Raw genomic sequence first — 18,949 nt, 5'->3', positions numbered from 1 at the left:
TCGTGTTCATCCCTAGAGCTAAACACAAACCCCAGCGAACCATAGCCAAGTCCGGGTCCGCCGAAGACGCCTGTGAAGGCGTATCACTGGCGGAGTGCTTGGGCTTGGCCATAATGGTCTAACAAGGGTGGGTAAAAATATAAGTAAATAAAAGTTTACTCACTCGTTTTAACATTGGAAGATTCTCATTATCAGCCTCATTTATGGCCGTTTGTTGCAGCATAGGTTTTCCAAGCCCATACTCCACCACTAGGCACACTGCAAAGACCACTAAACAAAACGAATGTTTCATCTTTCTGGTCACTGCTTCAGTGCTGAATGGATTCCGAACTTCTCTTTATATACCCTATGTTTGCATGTCGACGGGAACCTTTGACAAACAATAAAACAACTTCCTGTAGATGAACACGAATCCTACAAGATAAAAATGTAATAATAGCGATGATAAAATTAATTGCGTGTCACTACCATGTCAGGCAATACGCAGATCCGAAACGAGAGCCTCATCTTGGCAATTACTTGGTTATTATGGAACTATGCTAAGCATAAACTGCATTTTTCAACTTCTGAAATGATAAACATCTTGGTCGACATTAGAATTGTTGTGTTTAATTTTCATCACGCAATCAAGGGTCGCGTAGTTTCACGAGTGAAGTTATTTTAATTTGAAAATAAATAATGATTCCAAAGACATCAATCTACTATAGATATCATTGAATGATTCACAGCATTTAAATGATAATATAAGTTAGTAAGGGTACCACAACACCTGCATTAGCTTCTGAGTAGGTACTTTATTGTATAGGTATCTGAAAATTTGCTTGTAACAATTGACATGCTTAAGACCTGTGCAAACATAGAAGTAACCAGCGGATATTGCTATAAATTCACAAATCAAAATAGACGTAAATTAATGTGCTATTACGTGAACGCAGGGAAGGTTGTAAAATAGCTGAGCTGATTTTTTAAAATGTAGATTAATAAAATAAATAAACGGAATAGCAAATTAATTTACTTCCATTTTTATTAACATGGATACCCGCAAGTAAGGCCTGAATCCAGTGGCGGTCTTGGCCGTCCTAGACCCCAGGCCATATAGTCAGTATCAGTCGCCCCTTTCTCAGCACTCATCGTATACTGGTAGACTACCTACATAATCAATTTACTTTATTGCCAACTTTTATCGAAAACGATTCAGAAATTTAGTTAACTATAATAGCTGATGGTTTTAATCTTTTCGGAGTATTCAGATTTAAATAAAACAAAATGGTTTTAGATTTTTTAATAGTGAATTTTTTGTCACGATTGGCCGCCCGGTCCCTAAAATCTGGCCGCTCTAGGCCCGAACCTACTGGGCCTTAGGGCAAATCCGCCACTGCCTGAATGTATTGCAATAGTAACTCATGAATTAGCGGCCTTGCAATTTGAAAAATTGAAAATATATATGAATTGCCATTTATTTCAGTTGTAAATATTGATCTAGTAAGTAGCTGACTACTTAGTCCCTCCGGAAATCTAACGTGGGTTTCACAAACGTAGAAAGAAAATCTTTTTTCTCGTTTTACTCTTATAACTTGTTTATCAGGATATTTACAGTAGAAAAATAAAGGAAAACGTAGTAAAAATGAGAAAACGAGGCATATCAAGTACTTTCATGTGTATAGTTCAATGACCTTCAAAGCACCATTGTAAAATTGTTTTAAATACAATAAAATTAAAATGGGAAATCTATTTAACAACAATAATAAAAAATATATGGTAAAAATAGAAAGTTATAGATTTTGAAGTGGCCAATTTCAAACGAAATTAAAAAAAGGTTCGTATTCTAACGAAAAGAAAAAACAAATCTTGTGTAGGTGTGTAGGTTACCTACTATATAAACTAAAGTCGCTAATTATTATTATACACATTACTAAACACTAACTTCGGTCGTTGTGCGTATCGGATACATGAAGGCGCAGCCGACGCGAACCCACTTTTGTAGCAGTTAATAAATAAAAAAAACTAAATACTTGACAATATTTTTTTCAGAGGTATACCGCCCACTTGTGTTGAGTGAGAGTGAATTTAGGGAGTCACCACACTTATCGACACGGAATCTCATTAAGTCGGACGAACAAAGTTTAAAGCGCTCGTAAACGAGCTAATAAACAAATTTATCCTTCAAACCTCACGATTTCGTCAACCAATGTCGCAAACGCTAAAATAAATCATCAAACAAGTTTCACAAACTTGCCTATAGTTCACACCCCTGTCACTCTTTCTAAGTACCGTACTAAAGTTTAATATAATGAATAATAATTGTCTCTTTGTAATTTGTACAATGAGTAAGAATACGGAAAAAGAAATCTACGTTGATCTAGAATTGTTGAAATTATAACAAAAATATATCCACGAAAACTTGTTAAAAGAAATATTGCGCACAGAACTGGACGACTTTAAAGAATCTAGTAAGGTGAACGCTTAGGCGACAACTAAAGTAGAGTTTGACAAAAATACTTTCAAATACCTTCAAACACACACACCTTCAACCACACCTTCAAATATGTTTGTCAAACACGCCGTCAATCTAGACTATAATTAAATTAAATTCTTCATTGTATTTACCATAATGTTATGTTAATGTTAATTTACCATGATTTTCATCAAACACGTACAGGGTCAAGAGCACGTCAAGCTTGACGCTTAAGATTAAAATCCAACTCTATGGTGCTTACGATAAGAACGGGTCAAAGTACAAAGTGTCAAGCTTGACGTGCTCTTGACTGTACGACGCGGGTCGTTAAATATCGGCACCAAATCTGCTTTCTGGGAATTTCGCCGAATGGCCAGGACGACCACATCCACGTCCGAATGACAGCATCGAAGTCCGAATGGTCGCATTAACGACCTAACGGCTTGGTGGCGCCGACGACGCTCGAACGAATGCATCTACGCTCGAACAGGCGCTAATCAGCCTAAGGCTTAATTTACATTGCCGCGGAACGAAAGCGTTAGTTTCGCCTCTCTGCGCGAGATGCCACGCGCGGTTTTGCGGGACTGCGCCTTAATGCTGTAGTAGTTGTTTAGTGTAGATCTTTCACATGACCAAGATGGTGGATTTGGATATTGTTGTTATGCATTATTCTTAGAATTTTGTCCCTGTAGTTTGTAGGTTTTACATTGTACTACAAATAATCATATTTTTGTACCAGATAGAATAACTTTTCATCTGAATCCATAACCTCTCGTCGCAAACACAACAGCGTACATACACAACCTATTTCGTCGGCGGTTGACGTCACATTACTTTAGTACTAATACTCAAGTATTGGTCACACAGTGCCTGCCTTCCCGAGGATTCGCCACGCGTCGCCTAGGCAGCTGCGGAAACTCCCGCATTTTTTTGCTTTCAAACATCAGAGATCGAGACTACCTCCATGAGCTGAACGGGTTACTACCACGGATTTTTGTCATCCAAGTACCTACGCAGAAGTTGTATAACCTTTCTTTACTGAATAACCTTTCAGTATAAAGTTTCAGTTTCACTATTATTTTATTTATTATTATTATATAAAATTTGCCATATATTTTATATATATGTATAATGACAAATTTTGTATGTCAACCGGAATTTTGTTATAGAAGCGTATACATTGCCCGTTAAATGAATATGTTACTTTGTGAAGACGACTATCAAGAACAGCTAGTTTATTATTATTCCTCGTATTAATGTTAAATCTGTCACTATTTTTTCATACAGAGATTACTATTCCTCTTAACATAAATTACATTTTCATAGATGTACTGTGACGCTAGTGTAAGAATATTAATTTCCTTAAACATATCTCTCAAAGATACTCTGGGGATCAGATTGTAAATTGCCCTAACCGCACGTTTCTGCAGGACAAATATTCTATTGTTATCGGCAGCATTACCCCAAAGTAAAATGCCGTATGTCATTAGACTGTGAAAGTAGCTGAAGTAAACCAATCCAGCGGTTTCGACGTCTGAAAGTTCCATATTTATTTAATCACGTACACTGTAGAGCTGAGCCGTTTTGATAACTTACTTATTTGTGGATCCCGTTGCAATTTAGCACCTAACGTTATACCTAGAAATACAACTGTATCCACGAGATTCAATTTTTCGTTTCTAACTACAATGTTTGTAACCGTCTCTCTAACATTGGGTAATGTAAATTTCACACAATTTGTTTTTTTTCTCATTAAGGAGCAGGTTATTAACTAAGCAAACTACTTTAGATATAGTATTGTTCACATCATCGTAGGAGCATTGGTGCCTTTTAACTTTAAATAATAATGAAGAAGAAGAATCATCAGCAAACAATACTATCTCATGTTTTAAACCCTCCATGAGGCTAAGTCAGTAAGTAAGTCATTAATATAAACTAAAAATGGACCTAGAATTGAACCTTGTGGGACACCCATGCTAATAGCAGACCCTGATGATCTCGTACCATTAACATGGACCCTCTGTACCCTACCACTCAAATACGTTTTGAGAAGGTCGAGGTCACGTCCCGCTACACTATAATGGCGAAGTTTCCTGACCAGAGCATCACGGCGCACACAATTAAAAGTCTTGGAAAGGTCACAGAATACACCAATAACGTCATATGAGTCTTCCCATGCATCAAATATATGTTTCATCAACTTTACACCAGCATCGGTTGTAGGGCGACCCCGAGTGAAACAAATTGTTTAGGAGACATTTAGTTTGAAAAAACAAATATACGCGATTTAAATCCGGAAAAATAGTTTCATTTCCTATGTGTAACAATCGCGAAAACCTAAGAACTCGATATAGACATTAAGTTATTACTATAAAAATGTGCACCCAACTGATTTAAAATATTTTTTTCAAAGATTTTACTTAGTGTTGGTAGTATTGAAATAGGTCTGAAATTGGTGGGCTCTGACATACTACCAAATTTGAAAAGTGGAATAACTTTACTTTGCTTCATGAGGTCAGGAAACACACCATCATTAACACATTTATTAAAGACACAGGCTAAGTAAAGCGCAATACAATCAACTATAGAAGTAATTACTCTGACTGAAAGACCATCAAGGTCAGCAGTATTTTTTATGTGTACGGACTTAAAGGCTTTAACAATATCGTTTGGAAATACATGAAGGAACCTTAAATTAGTAATACTAACTGCATTATTTTCTTTTAATAAGGATTCAGCGGCTGTGGGGGATGAATTTAACGACGTAGTAATCAAAATTGGAATGTCAGTAAATAAAATTCAAATATTTTAGCAACTTCTGCGTCTAAGTTTATAATTTTGTCATTAAATCTTAGTTTAAAATCTAAGTGACGAGGTTTGACCGTTGCAGTTTCGCTGTTTATAATATTCCAAGTCGTTTTTACTACATTCGCGCTGCATTTAATTTTATTGTTTATAAACATTGCTTTGCTGCAACACAAACACGTTTAAACATTTTCGAATACTTGCTAACAAAATCATTAAAACTGTTACTAGTGTTATAGGTCCTTTCATCGTACAGATCATATAGCCGTTCTCTACTTTTATGAATTCCCACTGTCGCCCAATCACAAAATTTCAGTGAATTATTAATGGTTATGAATTTGGATTTAAAAACATTATCACGTTCAGTTTTCACTATGTAGAATATTGAATTATACAATTTATTGGGATCGTTAACGTACGGAATGTCAGTTACTTTAAGCATTACGTCACTTCTAAAAACTTTAAGCCGGCCATTATTTATCGGAACACATGTGATATCCTTTTTTGGCACTTTATCAACAGTTATATTAAAAGTGGCCAATTGACCGCAGTGATCAGACGTTAATTAATTTATAATAGATTTATTACTAGGTACGGCGTTAGTATAAATATTGTCAAACAAGTGGCTGTAGTAGAAGTTATTCTAGTAGGCACGAAAAAAAGATTCACGAGATTATAACATTGGAAAAATGATTTGAGCCTACTGCTAGCACTGGAATCTTCTAATAAGTTGACATTGAAGTCACCACAAACAGTAATATATTTATTTGGATTATTTAATTTGCCTAAAACTTCATTTAATCTTTTTTCAAATAATTCGTAAGATGAATGAGGGGATCTGTACACACTTAAACACAACAAGCCGTTCAAGCTCTATGCTGGATATCTCACAATATAACGTTCTTTGAATTTTAAATTATTTTTAATAAGAACTAAAGAGCCGCCATGAATAGCTTTTTCTCTGCTGAACGAACTAGCCACCTGGTGATTGCTGAAACTAAACATGAACTGATGTTTAGATAAAAAGTAGTGCTCAGTAATATGAAGAATATCAATATTTTTATTGTTAATAAATAATTCTATTTCTAACTCTTTCATGCCTTGAATATTTTGGTGCACCAAGTGTAATATACAATTTATTTTATTTCTATGTGTTTTATATTGGTTTTTTACTGTCACTGTATTGCAAGAGTATTTTTCCGTTGTCTTGTTAATCAATTGAAATAATTGGAAATTGAATTACTTTTAACAGATTGATTAATGTCAGTAAACTGACCTATGTCAATGGACTGCTCAATAGAAGCAGCCGGTCTGGTAGCCAACGATTTCACTGAACTATTAATATAATATGATAGCAACTCTGCTATCTGTTCCCTAAAATTACTAGTACGATAATACGTGTCTTTAGTCAAATAAAAATACTTACTAATAAAATTATTAGTATCCATAAAATGAAATTTACTACGAAATGTCAAGCTGTGTAATGTTCTATTTAAGTTATGCTTAATATTATTTTCACTTGTTGTGAGGCTATTGCTGAAGGGAAAAGCGAACAAAATAATTTGTTATTAAATAAATCATTTGTGTGAGCATTCTCGAGCATGCGCGAGATTTCGCCGGAGTTGCTTTTTGGCTCGTATCTGATTTGTACGTTACACAGGTGAGATAATGTTCGTTTTGCTGTATACAGGGTCAAGAGCACGTCAAGCTTGACATGTAACGCTTAAATCTAACTCTATACCGCTTACGATAAGAACGGTCCAAAGTGTCAAGCTTGATGTGCTCTTGACTGTACAATTTCGTTATAAAAATTCGCTTCCATTCCGTTCGAAGCCGATTCCGAGTCGATAAGTGTGGTGACTCCCTTATAGTAGAGCGGAAGAGAGCAAAAAGTTTGTAATTGACTTGACATAGAATAGATTTGACTTTTGTTAGATTTGTCGACGAACTGTATATGTTGAAATTGAAATTTTCGAAACACTTTGTAGCGATAATCAAGGATTAAATTAGTCTCCATAACTTGAGGAAACAAATGTGATTACTTCTAGCCGTGTATCAAACGCAAACACGACAGAAATAGGTAATGGAGATGTCTTCAACTCCTGTGGTGGCTGCAGCGGCCGGTAAAATTTTCAAAGCCCCAGTTCGTGCGGGGCGTGGAGTTCCGGAGATTACTGAAGCTTACATTAAGAAGTGCTCCTGCCATCGTGAAAAGACCATCGTTTTCTGCAGAGCCTGTGGGTATTACTGCCATGGACGCATTCGTCTCAAATGCGAACAACATCCGCGGGTAAGTGAAATAAATTTTATTGAAGGCGGGTACAGATGTTGCAGACCTGAGAAAATAATTTTGAGATCTAGATACTTCTTACTTCTAGATATTAGAGGCGTGGGCAGATATTCATTATATAATTGTAAAGAGTTACATTCACTAGTTACCAAAGAGGCTTTTGGCCAACTATAATAATATGAATAAAAAATAAGACTTATTTTACATATACTATAAATTACTGACCATTTTCAACTGTTACATTTACTTAATCAATTAACTTCTTACATAATGTGTGCAAAGTACTACAGGTAAATAAATTAGTACTTATAGGTATGAAATGTACCTACTACTTATTTTTACTTTATATTGTTGAGAACTTATGTATGTACCTTGACGCAAAGCATATAATGTTACATATTAAAAACTTGTTAACCTGTAATTTGAACAAATAATTTCTAAAGGCATCATTACTAAATATTACATTGGTTTTTAAGATAATTACTAATTTTTAACTGTTGACAGGTTACATTTTTATTGGATATTGCTGAATGTCCACGCTGCCACTCCTCCTCATTCCTGGATGAGTACTTTGGTTAAGTGACTATTAAGGTTTCAAGTTTATTAGTCACCTTGTGACTAGAGAAGTTCTCCCTTTTTTTGTTCAATGTTTAATGAGCTCAAATTTTTGTTTTACTTAGTTTAGTATTTGTTTTGTTTAGGGGCAAGACTTTGATATGATAGTTTGATGGCTAATCTATTGTCAAACTTCATACTGACAATTGTAATTGTAATTATTATTAAAAAATTACTTTCCTTATTTTTTGTTTTCAATAATTTCTCCTAATTTAGAACTGTCTGAGTTGAAGCAGATATTTTGTGTTAAATATTAGGCTTCATTTTCAGATTTTTTCTTTCAGTGATAAGTGATTATGTATTGTGAATTTTTTTAGTTTTACTGGTATCCCATGCATAAATATTTACAATACTATTGTGATTTTGCAAGTAAATAAAACAAATGTTTGAAATGTTAAATACCGTAGTTCCTAATAAAACAGTTTGAAGTAAAATTTTTAAGGTTGTGAAATAAACAAATACTTAAGATTACTTATTGATTTGAAAATATATTAGGCTTACACATTGACTTACAATTATATGGACGTCGGGTCCGCGCTAAAAAGTGTCCGCATATGTAAGGCGCTAAAATCGTATACAGAGCGCCAAACTCCGCTTTAGTCTTCATTTGTTCGACTGACAGCGCGATACTGCGATGACATTACAATTTAAATTTCGAATAGGTTGACTTGGGACTTTTTTTGTGGTTTTTGTATTAGACCCGTCGTCCATTTATTTGTAAGTCAATGGGCTTACACATTCTATTTTTCTTATTATTGTTTTACAATTCACAAGTGCCATAATGTTACCAGTGAATTTATTTTAGTATTAAGTAGAAACTATTAAGTTTTTCATGAAAAAAAAACTTACATGGTTTCTTGGATATTGTTATTAGCATTAAGGTTGTTGTTGAATATCTTTTTAAATAAAAATTAACCAAAGTGACGGAATTTTATTTTATTTTAAGTATTTATAAGTTAAAACAAATTTACACTATTCAACAACATAAGAAATCTTATGTATTCTAAATACATAATAAATTAGATCAGCTTTAGAGAGGGAAGGCGAGTCTGACATTTTTTCATACAATCTTTATAATCGTGTTGTTTATTAAAAGCCTTGTAAAATGATGACATGCCATAGATAGACCAAAATGTATTTCATTACAAACAAATCCTTAAAAAAATTCAACATTAACGGCAAAAATAGGCAACCAATTTGTAAACTTCTAAGATGGTGTAGCTCTTTAATCTACTTAGTTTTTGTACAATACAACCATGCCAAATGATATCATTCAAAATATACAAGCAAAAGATCAATAATTTCAAGCAATGACCTTTATACATATACATATAGAATAGAGTTGGTTTTTGAGTATCAGTGTTCAAAGTGTAAATAGTCCTGTTGATTGCCCATTTGCAATTGAAGATAACTCCTACTAACAACAAGAAGATTAAGTCTACTTGCTGGTTATAGGTCTTTTAATAATTTTTTTTTTAATTTTACCATAATTTGGTAAGGCCCACATTTATCTAGTCAGCCTTTTTAATACAAAAAATGTTTTCAAAGGCATTCAGTTCTCTAAAGCCAACAACTACATTTGTACATACTAAATGGAGAACCAACTAGGAACATCTTTTCTGTCCTTATTGCGGTCTATATAGGCTCTATATGTTTTCTTAGCTTCAGCTAGTGACTTCTCGTTCTCTGCCTTATCGTCTTGATCTTTTTCAAACAAGTTTGGAAACTCAAATGTCATATTTTTGGGCTGCAAAATAATTCATACAATTAAAGAAAAAATAATTTAACTTTATAATTATATACATACAATTATAATAAAAAACATCATCATATTAAAAAAAAATTTAACTCAAATGATTAGTGCACATCAAATAAAATGTTTTTATATTATATTGTGTGAGATATGTGATTGATAATTAAAAACGAATTAGCCCCCCTGTGAGCGGAGTTACGGAGCCCGCCTACACTCTCCCTTTATTTAAATTTACTTTCTCATTAAGTTATATCAGAAAGTAAATTTCATATAAAAACCCAGCAAAAACGCAAAATCCTAATCGTTTCTGTCCATAAACATCTTAAATTATAATATAATTTAAAAGTTCAAGTTTACCTAAATTAAGGGAATAAATAATAAAGCTATTAAAATATTATAACAAAGTTGTAATTAGTACTTACCATGGTCACCATAGCATATTTAATATCATCATCTTTAACAATGTAACCTTTCCCGGGATCTTTGCGAAATCTTCCTAAAGCAATCTTTGTTCTCACATCGACGACGGGCACATTGTAAATCTTTGTCAAGTAGTTCTTAATATCGTGTTTGGTCATTTCCATAGAACATTGGAAGTGTACTATATTTGGTTGCTGCTTTGGTGTTGGATGAACTAATTTCATCCAAAAATTTGGCAGGAACACCCTTAATTGTGGGTTCCCCCGTTGGTAGATGGGGTACCTGTAAAACAACAATTTGTAAATTATTTATAAATGAAAACTAAAAAAGGCCATAATACCATCTACAACGATTAAAATGCTTACCAACGAGTTGACATTCTCTAATGGGACTTCTACGTATTTATTCAAAATTAATTACGCTACTGTTAATTGAAAGATTAAAAACTAAAGATAATTATTTTTTCAACGACGACTCTCGCTGTTTGGAATCTCAATTTATTAGAAGATGTAATATAACCTAACCTAAGCTCAAAAAACATTTTTTTTTTAAATTTATTAAGGCTTTGGCAAAGCCATTAGCCTAAACATGAAGTTTAATTATGTTTCTGTAAATATGGCCGCCACAAAGAGGATAGGCAATTTGAGGCGGCGCCGGCGCGCTTGGATCAACGTAGTGATTAGATCCTCTTTGCGCTTGGATTGACTCGGGATTTCTTAAAACGGACCGATACGGGTATTTTAGTTCGAGATTCGTATAATTTCGTTTTAATCTTCGATTAAGGTACAATAGCACTATCCTATTCCACTTTAAATTAGATTTCACAAAATAATTGAAAGTCAAATTAAAAACGACACTTCCCTCCAAAAGGTCCAGAACACAAACTACTAATACAAGAGTCCAGAGCGAATGTCAAAAAACAAATGTCAAATTAGGAATGGGCGTTACAAATCGTATGTAGTTATTAAGTTATCTATGATTGGGCAATATCGAATATCCGATATCGTGTATCTTAGAAACTATACATCGATATGCTCCGCATCGCGTATTTTGTAGCGATGCCGAAACAAGCCAGGCGATTACCGAGTGGATACCAACATGAAATCATATATTTTCCGAACTATATACCAATTGCTTCGTTTCAGTGAATATCTACGCGAAACCATTTTTTGTGCGTCTTCGAAACTGTATACTAACATTGGCCCGTATTACACTTTTAAAACTACATCCAATAATATATAGTTTCGAAATCTGATTCCGAATATCAGTAACGGCAATGTATCAACGCAGCGCGCACGCGGGCTGTATCCATGAATATATAGTTTTAGAAAATATATAGTTTCGAAATCCGATTTCGAATATTGATATATAGTTTCGATACGACATTCAGAAAAAGCTATATTCCATTCCTATGACAAATGATTATTATTATTTTTTCATTTATTGAGCTTTGGCTACGAGGACATCAGCTTAAAACGATATGTATTAAGGTCTATGCACACATATCCTTGAACGAGGACGGGTTATGCTCTGTCAGGGGCTGAAAAAAATCGTTACGTATATTTTGTGTGAACTTGTTCACACATGTCCGTGTCCGGACCGGCGCCGGGACGGACCCGCAGTTCATATAAACTAGCACGCCCCGTCCACGTCCCGGGCGCGGCCGCTGATGTGTGTGGATAGTCCTTTAATATCAATCACAGAGTAATGACAAGGCTTGTCATTACTCTGAGATATAAATAAAATAGTAATATATTTTCATTGTCAATAACATTGACTTACAAATAAATGGACGACGGGTCTAATACAAAAACCACGAAAAAAATGTCCCAAGTCAACCTATTCGAAATTTAAATTGTAATGTCATCGCAGTATCGCGCTGTCAGTAGAACAAATGAAGACTAAAGCGGAGTGTCGCGCTCTGTATACGATTTTAGCGCCTTACAAGTGCGGACACTTTTTAGCGCGGACCCGACGTCCATATAATTGTAAGTCAATGGTCAATAATCAAAATTCGTTCATTTAATTATTCTATAGTCGAATTTGGGAAGTACTAAGAGCTGTAAAAACCATTATAAAAAGAGTCATTTGTGGTAGGAATTTGGGATGTAGCAGAGAACAAAATAAGTAACGATGTAGTAGAAAATATGCGATTTATGCCTACGACAACATCGCCACAAACTGTCAGTTTGTTACAAACATGGCGGTGGCCCTGTCACCAGATCAAGAGCTGGTAAGTAATTTTTGAAATAAAATATACTGTAACTTACCTTTTCAAGTTAATTTATGCTGTGGTTTCTAACAACAACTTTGTATATCGATATGGTTTGTATAAGATTTATCAATCCGACATATAATAAAAAGCATGAACTGCGAAACTTGCGTCGTTTACCATGTCATCAATGTTTGTTTTGATTTCTTCTTGTTTAATTATATTAAAATGCGTATAATTTAGATATTTTGCCCTGGTTATGAAGCTACTTGTGCCATCTTAAGACAATTTAAAGTAGGTCATTGCATTTGGTATAGATTGAAACAATTTTTGTGTGGTATTTAGGTGAGCAGAGGCACAATGTGTTTGTGGAGGTGAAATAATATGATGTGGCTCGTCAAATTCCGTTTCGTGTACCGGTATCCACAATTGATCCTTCTCCCGTCTCATTTAATATTGTCGTAACGCTTCATATAAGGACATTCCAAAACTGGTTTTGTTATCATTTGTGTTTCAAGTGCTATTGTTATGTTTTGCGATTGTTATATTTTATTCTAAATCATTGTTCATGTTTATCATGTACATTCAAATGCATAGTACATACACGCTTGTTAATGACAAATTCTAAAAGTTATAGTTATAACGAAGTGTTGAATTTTGTTGAGTATTCAAAATATCTGTATACGCGACAGTAATCATACTTGTTAATAATGAATTCAATGTCCACAAAGAGTTCAACTATAAATAGCTGAAAAAATCCTCTTGAATTCAATGACGTTACTTCAAACATATAGACAAAGTTGACCACTATGGATGAATAGATATTTTAGTTTGTTTAGTTTTGCCTGATTGCATCATTTGGACGTTGATTGTACATCTAGCTACTTTAATAGTAGGTAAGGTCGGCAATCACAAAATATCGTCGTTCTTAGTCCTAACTGCAGTAATTATAGACTAATAAAAACCTTATATTTAGTAGAGCGCGTGATAGCCGCAAGACAAACTTTAAAAAAAAATTCGTTTGAGCATTTACGATTTGCATATTAATGAGGACCATGCCTGTGTCCTAATCAAAGGTATAGAACACTTCCGAAATAGAACGAATTGTCGATAGTACGGTCGACGACCGAAGAGCGCGACATCCGCTAACCACGCCTACGCTGCATCTTCGACACGCTTTTGTTATTTGAAAAAGTTTATTACGACCTACTAATCGCTTCTCGTGCGCGCCATTGGAAAATTCTTTCCAAGCCAGGCCCGCTCGGAAGGAAAACCGCAAGAAGTTTACTCACCGATAAGATAACGAGATATTGCACGCACAGACAGTATCTGTCGTAATGAACACAAAGTAAATAAAAAATAGGCAAATATAGTTTGGTACGAAAATTCACTTTTTGCCTTTTGATTATAAATGGCCGAGTAGCTTTCCGTTATTCCTTCGCATGAGACGATTGTTTATTTGCGCCGTGTAAATTTAGCGCCTCGATGCTGACGTCTGCGCAATACAACTGCTATATTATCCTACTTCCGTTGAAGTTGCCAAATAATAAACTTCTTAATCCAAAATCGCAGATACTGAATGGGCCTGGGAACGGATATCAACGTAGTAAATCGCGGTTTTAAGTGTGACTGACAGGGAGAGGCCGGACGCACCGAGATCTGATAGAGTGTTCTCAGCACGCAATTGCCGGTACTTTGGTCTGATTAAATCCGCTTTTGATTTAACAACTTGTCCTGTGTCGTTATTAATAAATTTTTTCACGAATATTCAAAACGTTTTGTACTGAATTATGTATTTGTATGTATTATTTTTAAATAGTTGATTTAATATTGTTGCCTGATCGTGAGGACTGGAACAATTTGTAAAATCTAACGTAATTGACATAAAATTATGTTTTTAGCGTGGTAAATAAAATTATGTGTTAAATTAACAAAATCTTGCACGCGCAACAGTTTATTACGACACCTAATGCGGTAATTTCCAAGGAAAAGTCAGATAGAGCGCGAGACCCTAAAATGTTTGGCGTCCTCGTAATTGTGCTGTGGGACGGCAAAAGGCAAGTAAAAGAGGAAATATGCTTCCCCTCAGGGAGCCACAGCACTCATTTCCGGAAGTGGCAAAAGTTGCGGAGTGAGTACTTCCTTTTCACAGTTGCTTTTGTTCAACGTAAAATCCAGTAATGTATCTTCTAGTATACATATTATAGCAGGACCTAACAAACATCTTCAAAAGACTATCATCCAGAATGCTTGAAGTTTACTCGTTTAACAAAGGTTTATTGTTAAATCTTTCTATATTCTGCACTACAGAGTGTGCCCGTGAGTGTATGACTATTTAGCTTGCGCTCTTACCCGTATCTCCGTCTAAAGTCTACCCGCCTTACAAAAACAGGCTCGTGGAACGCAACGCTGAATTTGAATAATGTTTCGAGAAGGCTAGAGATTGTGCAAAAACTGTACCGTGTCAGATTAAATTACCCCTGGTGTAAACGGATGGTTTTGGTAACAACAGGCCGCGCGAACGTACCTGTCAACGAAATGTGACGATGTTTATACGCTCGTTGGCAAAATGTGACAAGTGACATGCTCACTGGAGCGTAAAGGGACCGTAACGCTAGTCTGGATGTAGTCAGCTTTTTAGGAAGGTCATTACTAGACATCGGATTATATGCACTATCAAAATGCCAAAATATGCATGCAAATATGCACTAAAAAAGGGCGAAATATGCACAAAATATGCACAATCAAAAAACCATTATTAGAATTAACTTTATTTCTACAATATACAATAACATATTTTTCAAGGTTTTCTGGCGCAAATTTGTGACGTTTGTCACTTAAAACTAATTTATATGCTGAAAATGACCTTTCAACGTCAACTGACGTTACCGGACAGAACTAAAAATTTGGTGCCATTTCTGCCGAGACCTCTTCAGGCAGAATTTGTCCGGTGCCGTTGATAAATGCGAATAGCGAGTCGAGTACCTACGCTCGCGGATCGCTCTCAATGCGCTCTCGCAGTGCGTGCGAGGGCGATGTGTTGATGTGTGGTGTGGGGACGGCGGCGTAGTACAACACGTCTAACACGTATAAATACTAAAATAAGCACTGTCAATGAAAAAGTACCAAAATATGCAATAACGCTATAAAAATAGCATTATATGCGTTTGCATATGCAAACATGCAAATGCATATAATCCGATGTCTAGTCATTACGTACAATGGAAACCAACTGACTCTAAGACGAAATGAAAAACGAGTTTTGTTTTCATCTTTGGATTCGTTGTAAACGAGCAATTTTTTCATCAGCCAATTCAAAAGAGAGTTCTTCTCATTACGGTGATTCACTTCCTGTGTCAACAATCTGGGAGACGCGCCCTTCCCGTGTCCCGTATTGTCTGAGAACCGAGAATCTGATGCTGTATGTTAAATACGTCTTCATTAAAGTTATCTCTGTTTTCTCGTTGGTACATACTTGGGAAATATTATTTTAGTTAATAGGATGAACTAGTATGCTAATTTTAACTAGTACAGTAAACCATCATTCTTAGCAATGTAATAAGTAAATTATAAGTATAATAATCCAATCATCCATGTTATCATATACAAGAATGAAATTCACAATACAAATTTTCAATATACGATATCATCATATATCAGTAACGTAGATAACGTATCCCGCCTATACTTTAGTTTAGTTGATTTTGTGTAGTACATTACTACTTTATGAATGTTTGAATGTAAATATGAGATTGGTGCACTTTTGAATTTCAATACTTTATATACTTGTCCTCACAACCTATTAGTCTCTGGTGTCGGTTGTAACGGAAAGGAACGTTTCCGAGAACTGATAGCATGAGTAGTTCATGGTCTTAACGAACTAAATTCCGAGTATGGTATTACGTCAGCGCTTACCTGTATTTGTTTGGAAATCGAAAATTCGCAACGTATCAACAATTTTCGCTCTGTTACTATTGTATTTGTTACTTAAGTAGGTAATTTTATAATAAGCAACAATGAACATCAAACGTGTTCATTATATTTGCAATAGACTTTACATCATGTACATATGTATGAATGATTCATATTACATAACTTAAACAAAAAAAAAAGTGTTTAACTTAAAGTTAGTGTTACATACATGCACACAACTTAAACACAAGTTTTTTAACCACGTAGCAAACGTACGCTATAACTTTGTAATTTTAATGTTCCACAAAATATAATTTTGTGGAACATTAAAATATAATATAATATAATTTTGTGAAACATTAAATTGATTTCTCAAATTGAAAGTTACTTGATGTAGGCCAAGGTCCAGTGTTAACGTTCAAAGTATAATTATAATAATGTTAAAACTTGTCATGACAATTTACTGTTTAATAAAAACAAATTTACTGTTTAATAAATTACTTTGGGGGAACAATTGATTATTTTGAGTTAGAGCTATTGTAGTCTACAACCAACGCTGTTGCACCACTGTTTTCTGTTCCCTATTATTTTTCTGCAATCTAAGCTCTGGTATGCCCACTGGCATAGCCATGCGTGGCCAGTGGTGAATTTAGTCCTAAGCGTACTGTTCGCCACCAGGGTGCTTCTAACACTCGTAATGATAATGTCCTCCCTAGTTGTTCCTGATTTGTAAAAACATAAAGATCAAAATGACAGTTATGAGGTTCGCACCCCATCACGACATGTAGTAGGGGTTGTCGAAATGTAGGTGTGGTTCTTTCCTCTAGAATGGGGAGATGTGTGAGCGAGTAATGAACTCGCAAACCCAAGACTTCTCGGCATTCGTATTAAAACCTGCCCTACGAATCACACATCCCGTGTGGGTATACACCCTAGATATGGGTTCGGGATGCAAAAGTATTTATACTATAATTTCAATGTTCTCTATAATTTCAATTGTCACCGTGCATGACTTGCAATGCATCGTAAAAAAGGCTGTCATATTTTTGAAGTAATGTCGCAAATGGCCATTATTATGTGGTCACCATTTGCGTAAAAAGTTTGCAATTTGTGAATTAAATCAAAGAAAGTTGTTTGAGAGTCTTCACAACAAATCTTTTTTCTTTGCAAAATTGGAAACAACAAGAACCGGATATCTTTTATTATACGTAATAAAATAAGTACATAAGCACATTTACATTTTTTGTAATAAGCAGCGATCGGAATTGAGGGAGTTAATTTGCCTAAAGTATAAACATTTTCTTAGTATGGACAATGCGTATAAAATTTCTTTTTTTACTGTTTATTTTCTAAACATTCCAGAATTTTGGTTATCTCATGTTTATTTTTCAAATGGCGAAAGTATTTAAACACGTAAGTACCTACAGAAACCAACCCTTCCAAGCAAATTTAAATATAAAGTTCCGAGAAGTCCCGGGATTTGTGGAAGGTAATGTCCACATCATTCTTTAGTTTAACTAAATTAACTTCCTCTATTTCGATCACTGGAATTAATCAAATTCAGTGTTGAGATTGTTTATTATGGTTTTACATTTAGAATACTTACTCCGCATTTCTCACAAAAATTGTCTACAAATATTTTATTGTCTATTGAAATTTCCTATAACTATATACGTATAACAAATGTTGAAAAAGTCATAACTTGGTAACATCAAACGAATGGAACAAAATATTCATAGCTGTCCTGGTCACCATCTATCAGGCTCGTTGACCTCAATTCAAAAAGTACAATCTGTAGATATACTCTTGATAAACCTAACATCCTGCGACTGAACACCTACCTGCTCTATCATTAATCAAATTTTGACCATCATCCACCAATCGTCAAGACGAATCCAGAGAGGCTACACTCGGTGAGTTTACGTTTAATAAAACTGAGTTTCTTAGTCCACCTTCCTGCTCCATAATCAGAACCTAAGCATTATCAGCATTACTCGTCCAGACCAATTTAATGAGCCCAAATACGATAGTACTACCACAGTATTACAATATCTTTCCTACATTAAGTAGCGCAACGCCTTTGAAATTCGTCCGATACCGCCGCTAACTGCACAGATGTGTAAGGGTTGTCAGTTTGTCACACAACACAAAAAAATTATGATTATTATTATAACGTAATCATTTATTAACAATAATTATTATTTTTTAATACACAATAAATAATTTTTTGTTAAAAAAATTATGAAATATAAAGATTTATAAGCGTTGTACTGCCAAATATTTACGTGAATTTTTCTGAGTGTTTTTTCTGATGTTCGATCTTTGTATTAATAATTATAACAAACTAGTGGAGTAATTCCACAAAAAATAATTAAATATCAATTCAATAAATATTTAATCAATACAGTGAATAGCGACATCTCTCGCCAGGACTGGTAGCTGTAAAGGTACTAACTGGGTGATAAATCTGTCAAAGATTTCTCATAG

At 34.6% G+C, this 18,949-nt stretch overlaps 2 protein-coding genes across 2 annotated transcripts in view; one reads left to right on the top strand and one right to left on the bottom strand.

The window, feature by feature from the left end:
- Positions 1–9,041: 9,041 nt before the first annotated feature.
- LOC113234811 (39S ribosomal protein L23, mitochondrial) lies at positions 9,042–10,832 on the bottom strand. Its single transcript, XM_026470303.1, has 3 exons — positions 10,704–10,832; positions 10,341–10,620; positions 9,042–9,912 (listed from the first exon to the last, which is right to left on the bottom strand). The coding sequence occupies exons 1-3, from the start codon at positions 10,715–10,717 to the stop codon at positions 9,754–9,756; spliced, it is 453 nt and encodes a 150-aa protein (XP_026326088.1). The 5' UTR covers positions 10,718–10,832; the 3' UTR covers positions 9,042–9,753.
- Positions 10,833–12,550: 1,718 nt separating this feature from the next.
- Positions 12,551–18,949, top strand: part of LOC113234629 (tyrosine-protein phosphatase non-receptor type 9) — a 74,212-nt gene continuing 67,813 nt past the window's right edge. Inside the window, exon 1 of the mRNA XM_026469991.1 lies at positions 12,551–12,571. The gene's annotated coding sequence lies outside the window, so the exon portion shown is untranslated. The remainder of the gene's footprint in view (positions 12,572–18,949) is intronic.

Source organism: Hyposmocoma kahamanoa, unplaced genomic scaffold (genome assembly GCF_003589595.1).
Source record: "Hyposmocoma kahamanoa isolate Upper Pololo Valley unplaced genomic scaffold, ASM358959v1 86, whole genome shotgun sequence".
Classification (NCBI taxonomy): Eukaryota; Metazoa; Arthropoda; class Insecta; order Lepidoptera; family Cosmopterigidae; genus Hyposmocoma; species Hyposmocoma kahamanoa.
The sequence above is the reverse complement of the archived record's forward strand: the minus strand, read 5'-3'. Positions and strand labels throughout refer to the sequence as shown.

What these genes read in the sequence shown, in the direction of transcription:
- LOC113234811 (XM_026470303.1), bottom strand. An exon ending in AATATGCTATGGTGACCATG is followed by an intron (nt 9,913 to 10,340) that starts GTAAGTACTAAT and finishes ATTATTTTGCAG; the next exon opens with CCCAAAAATATGACATTTGA.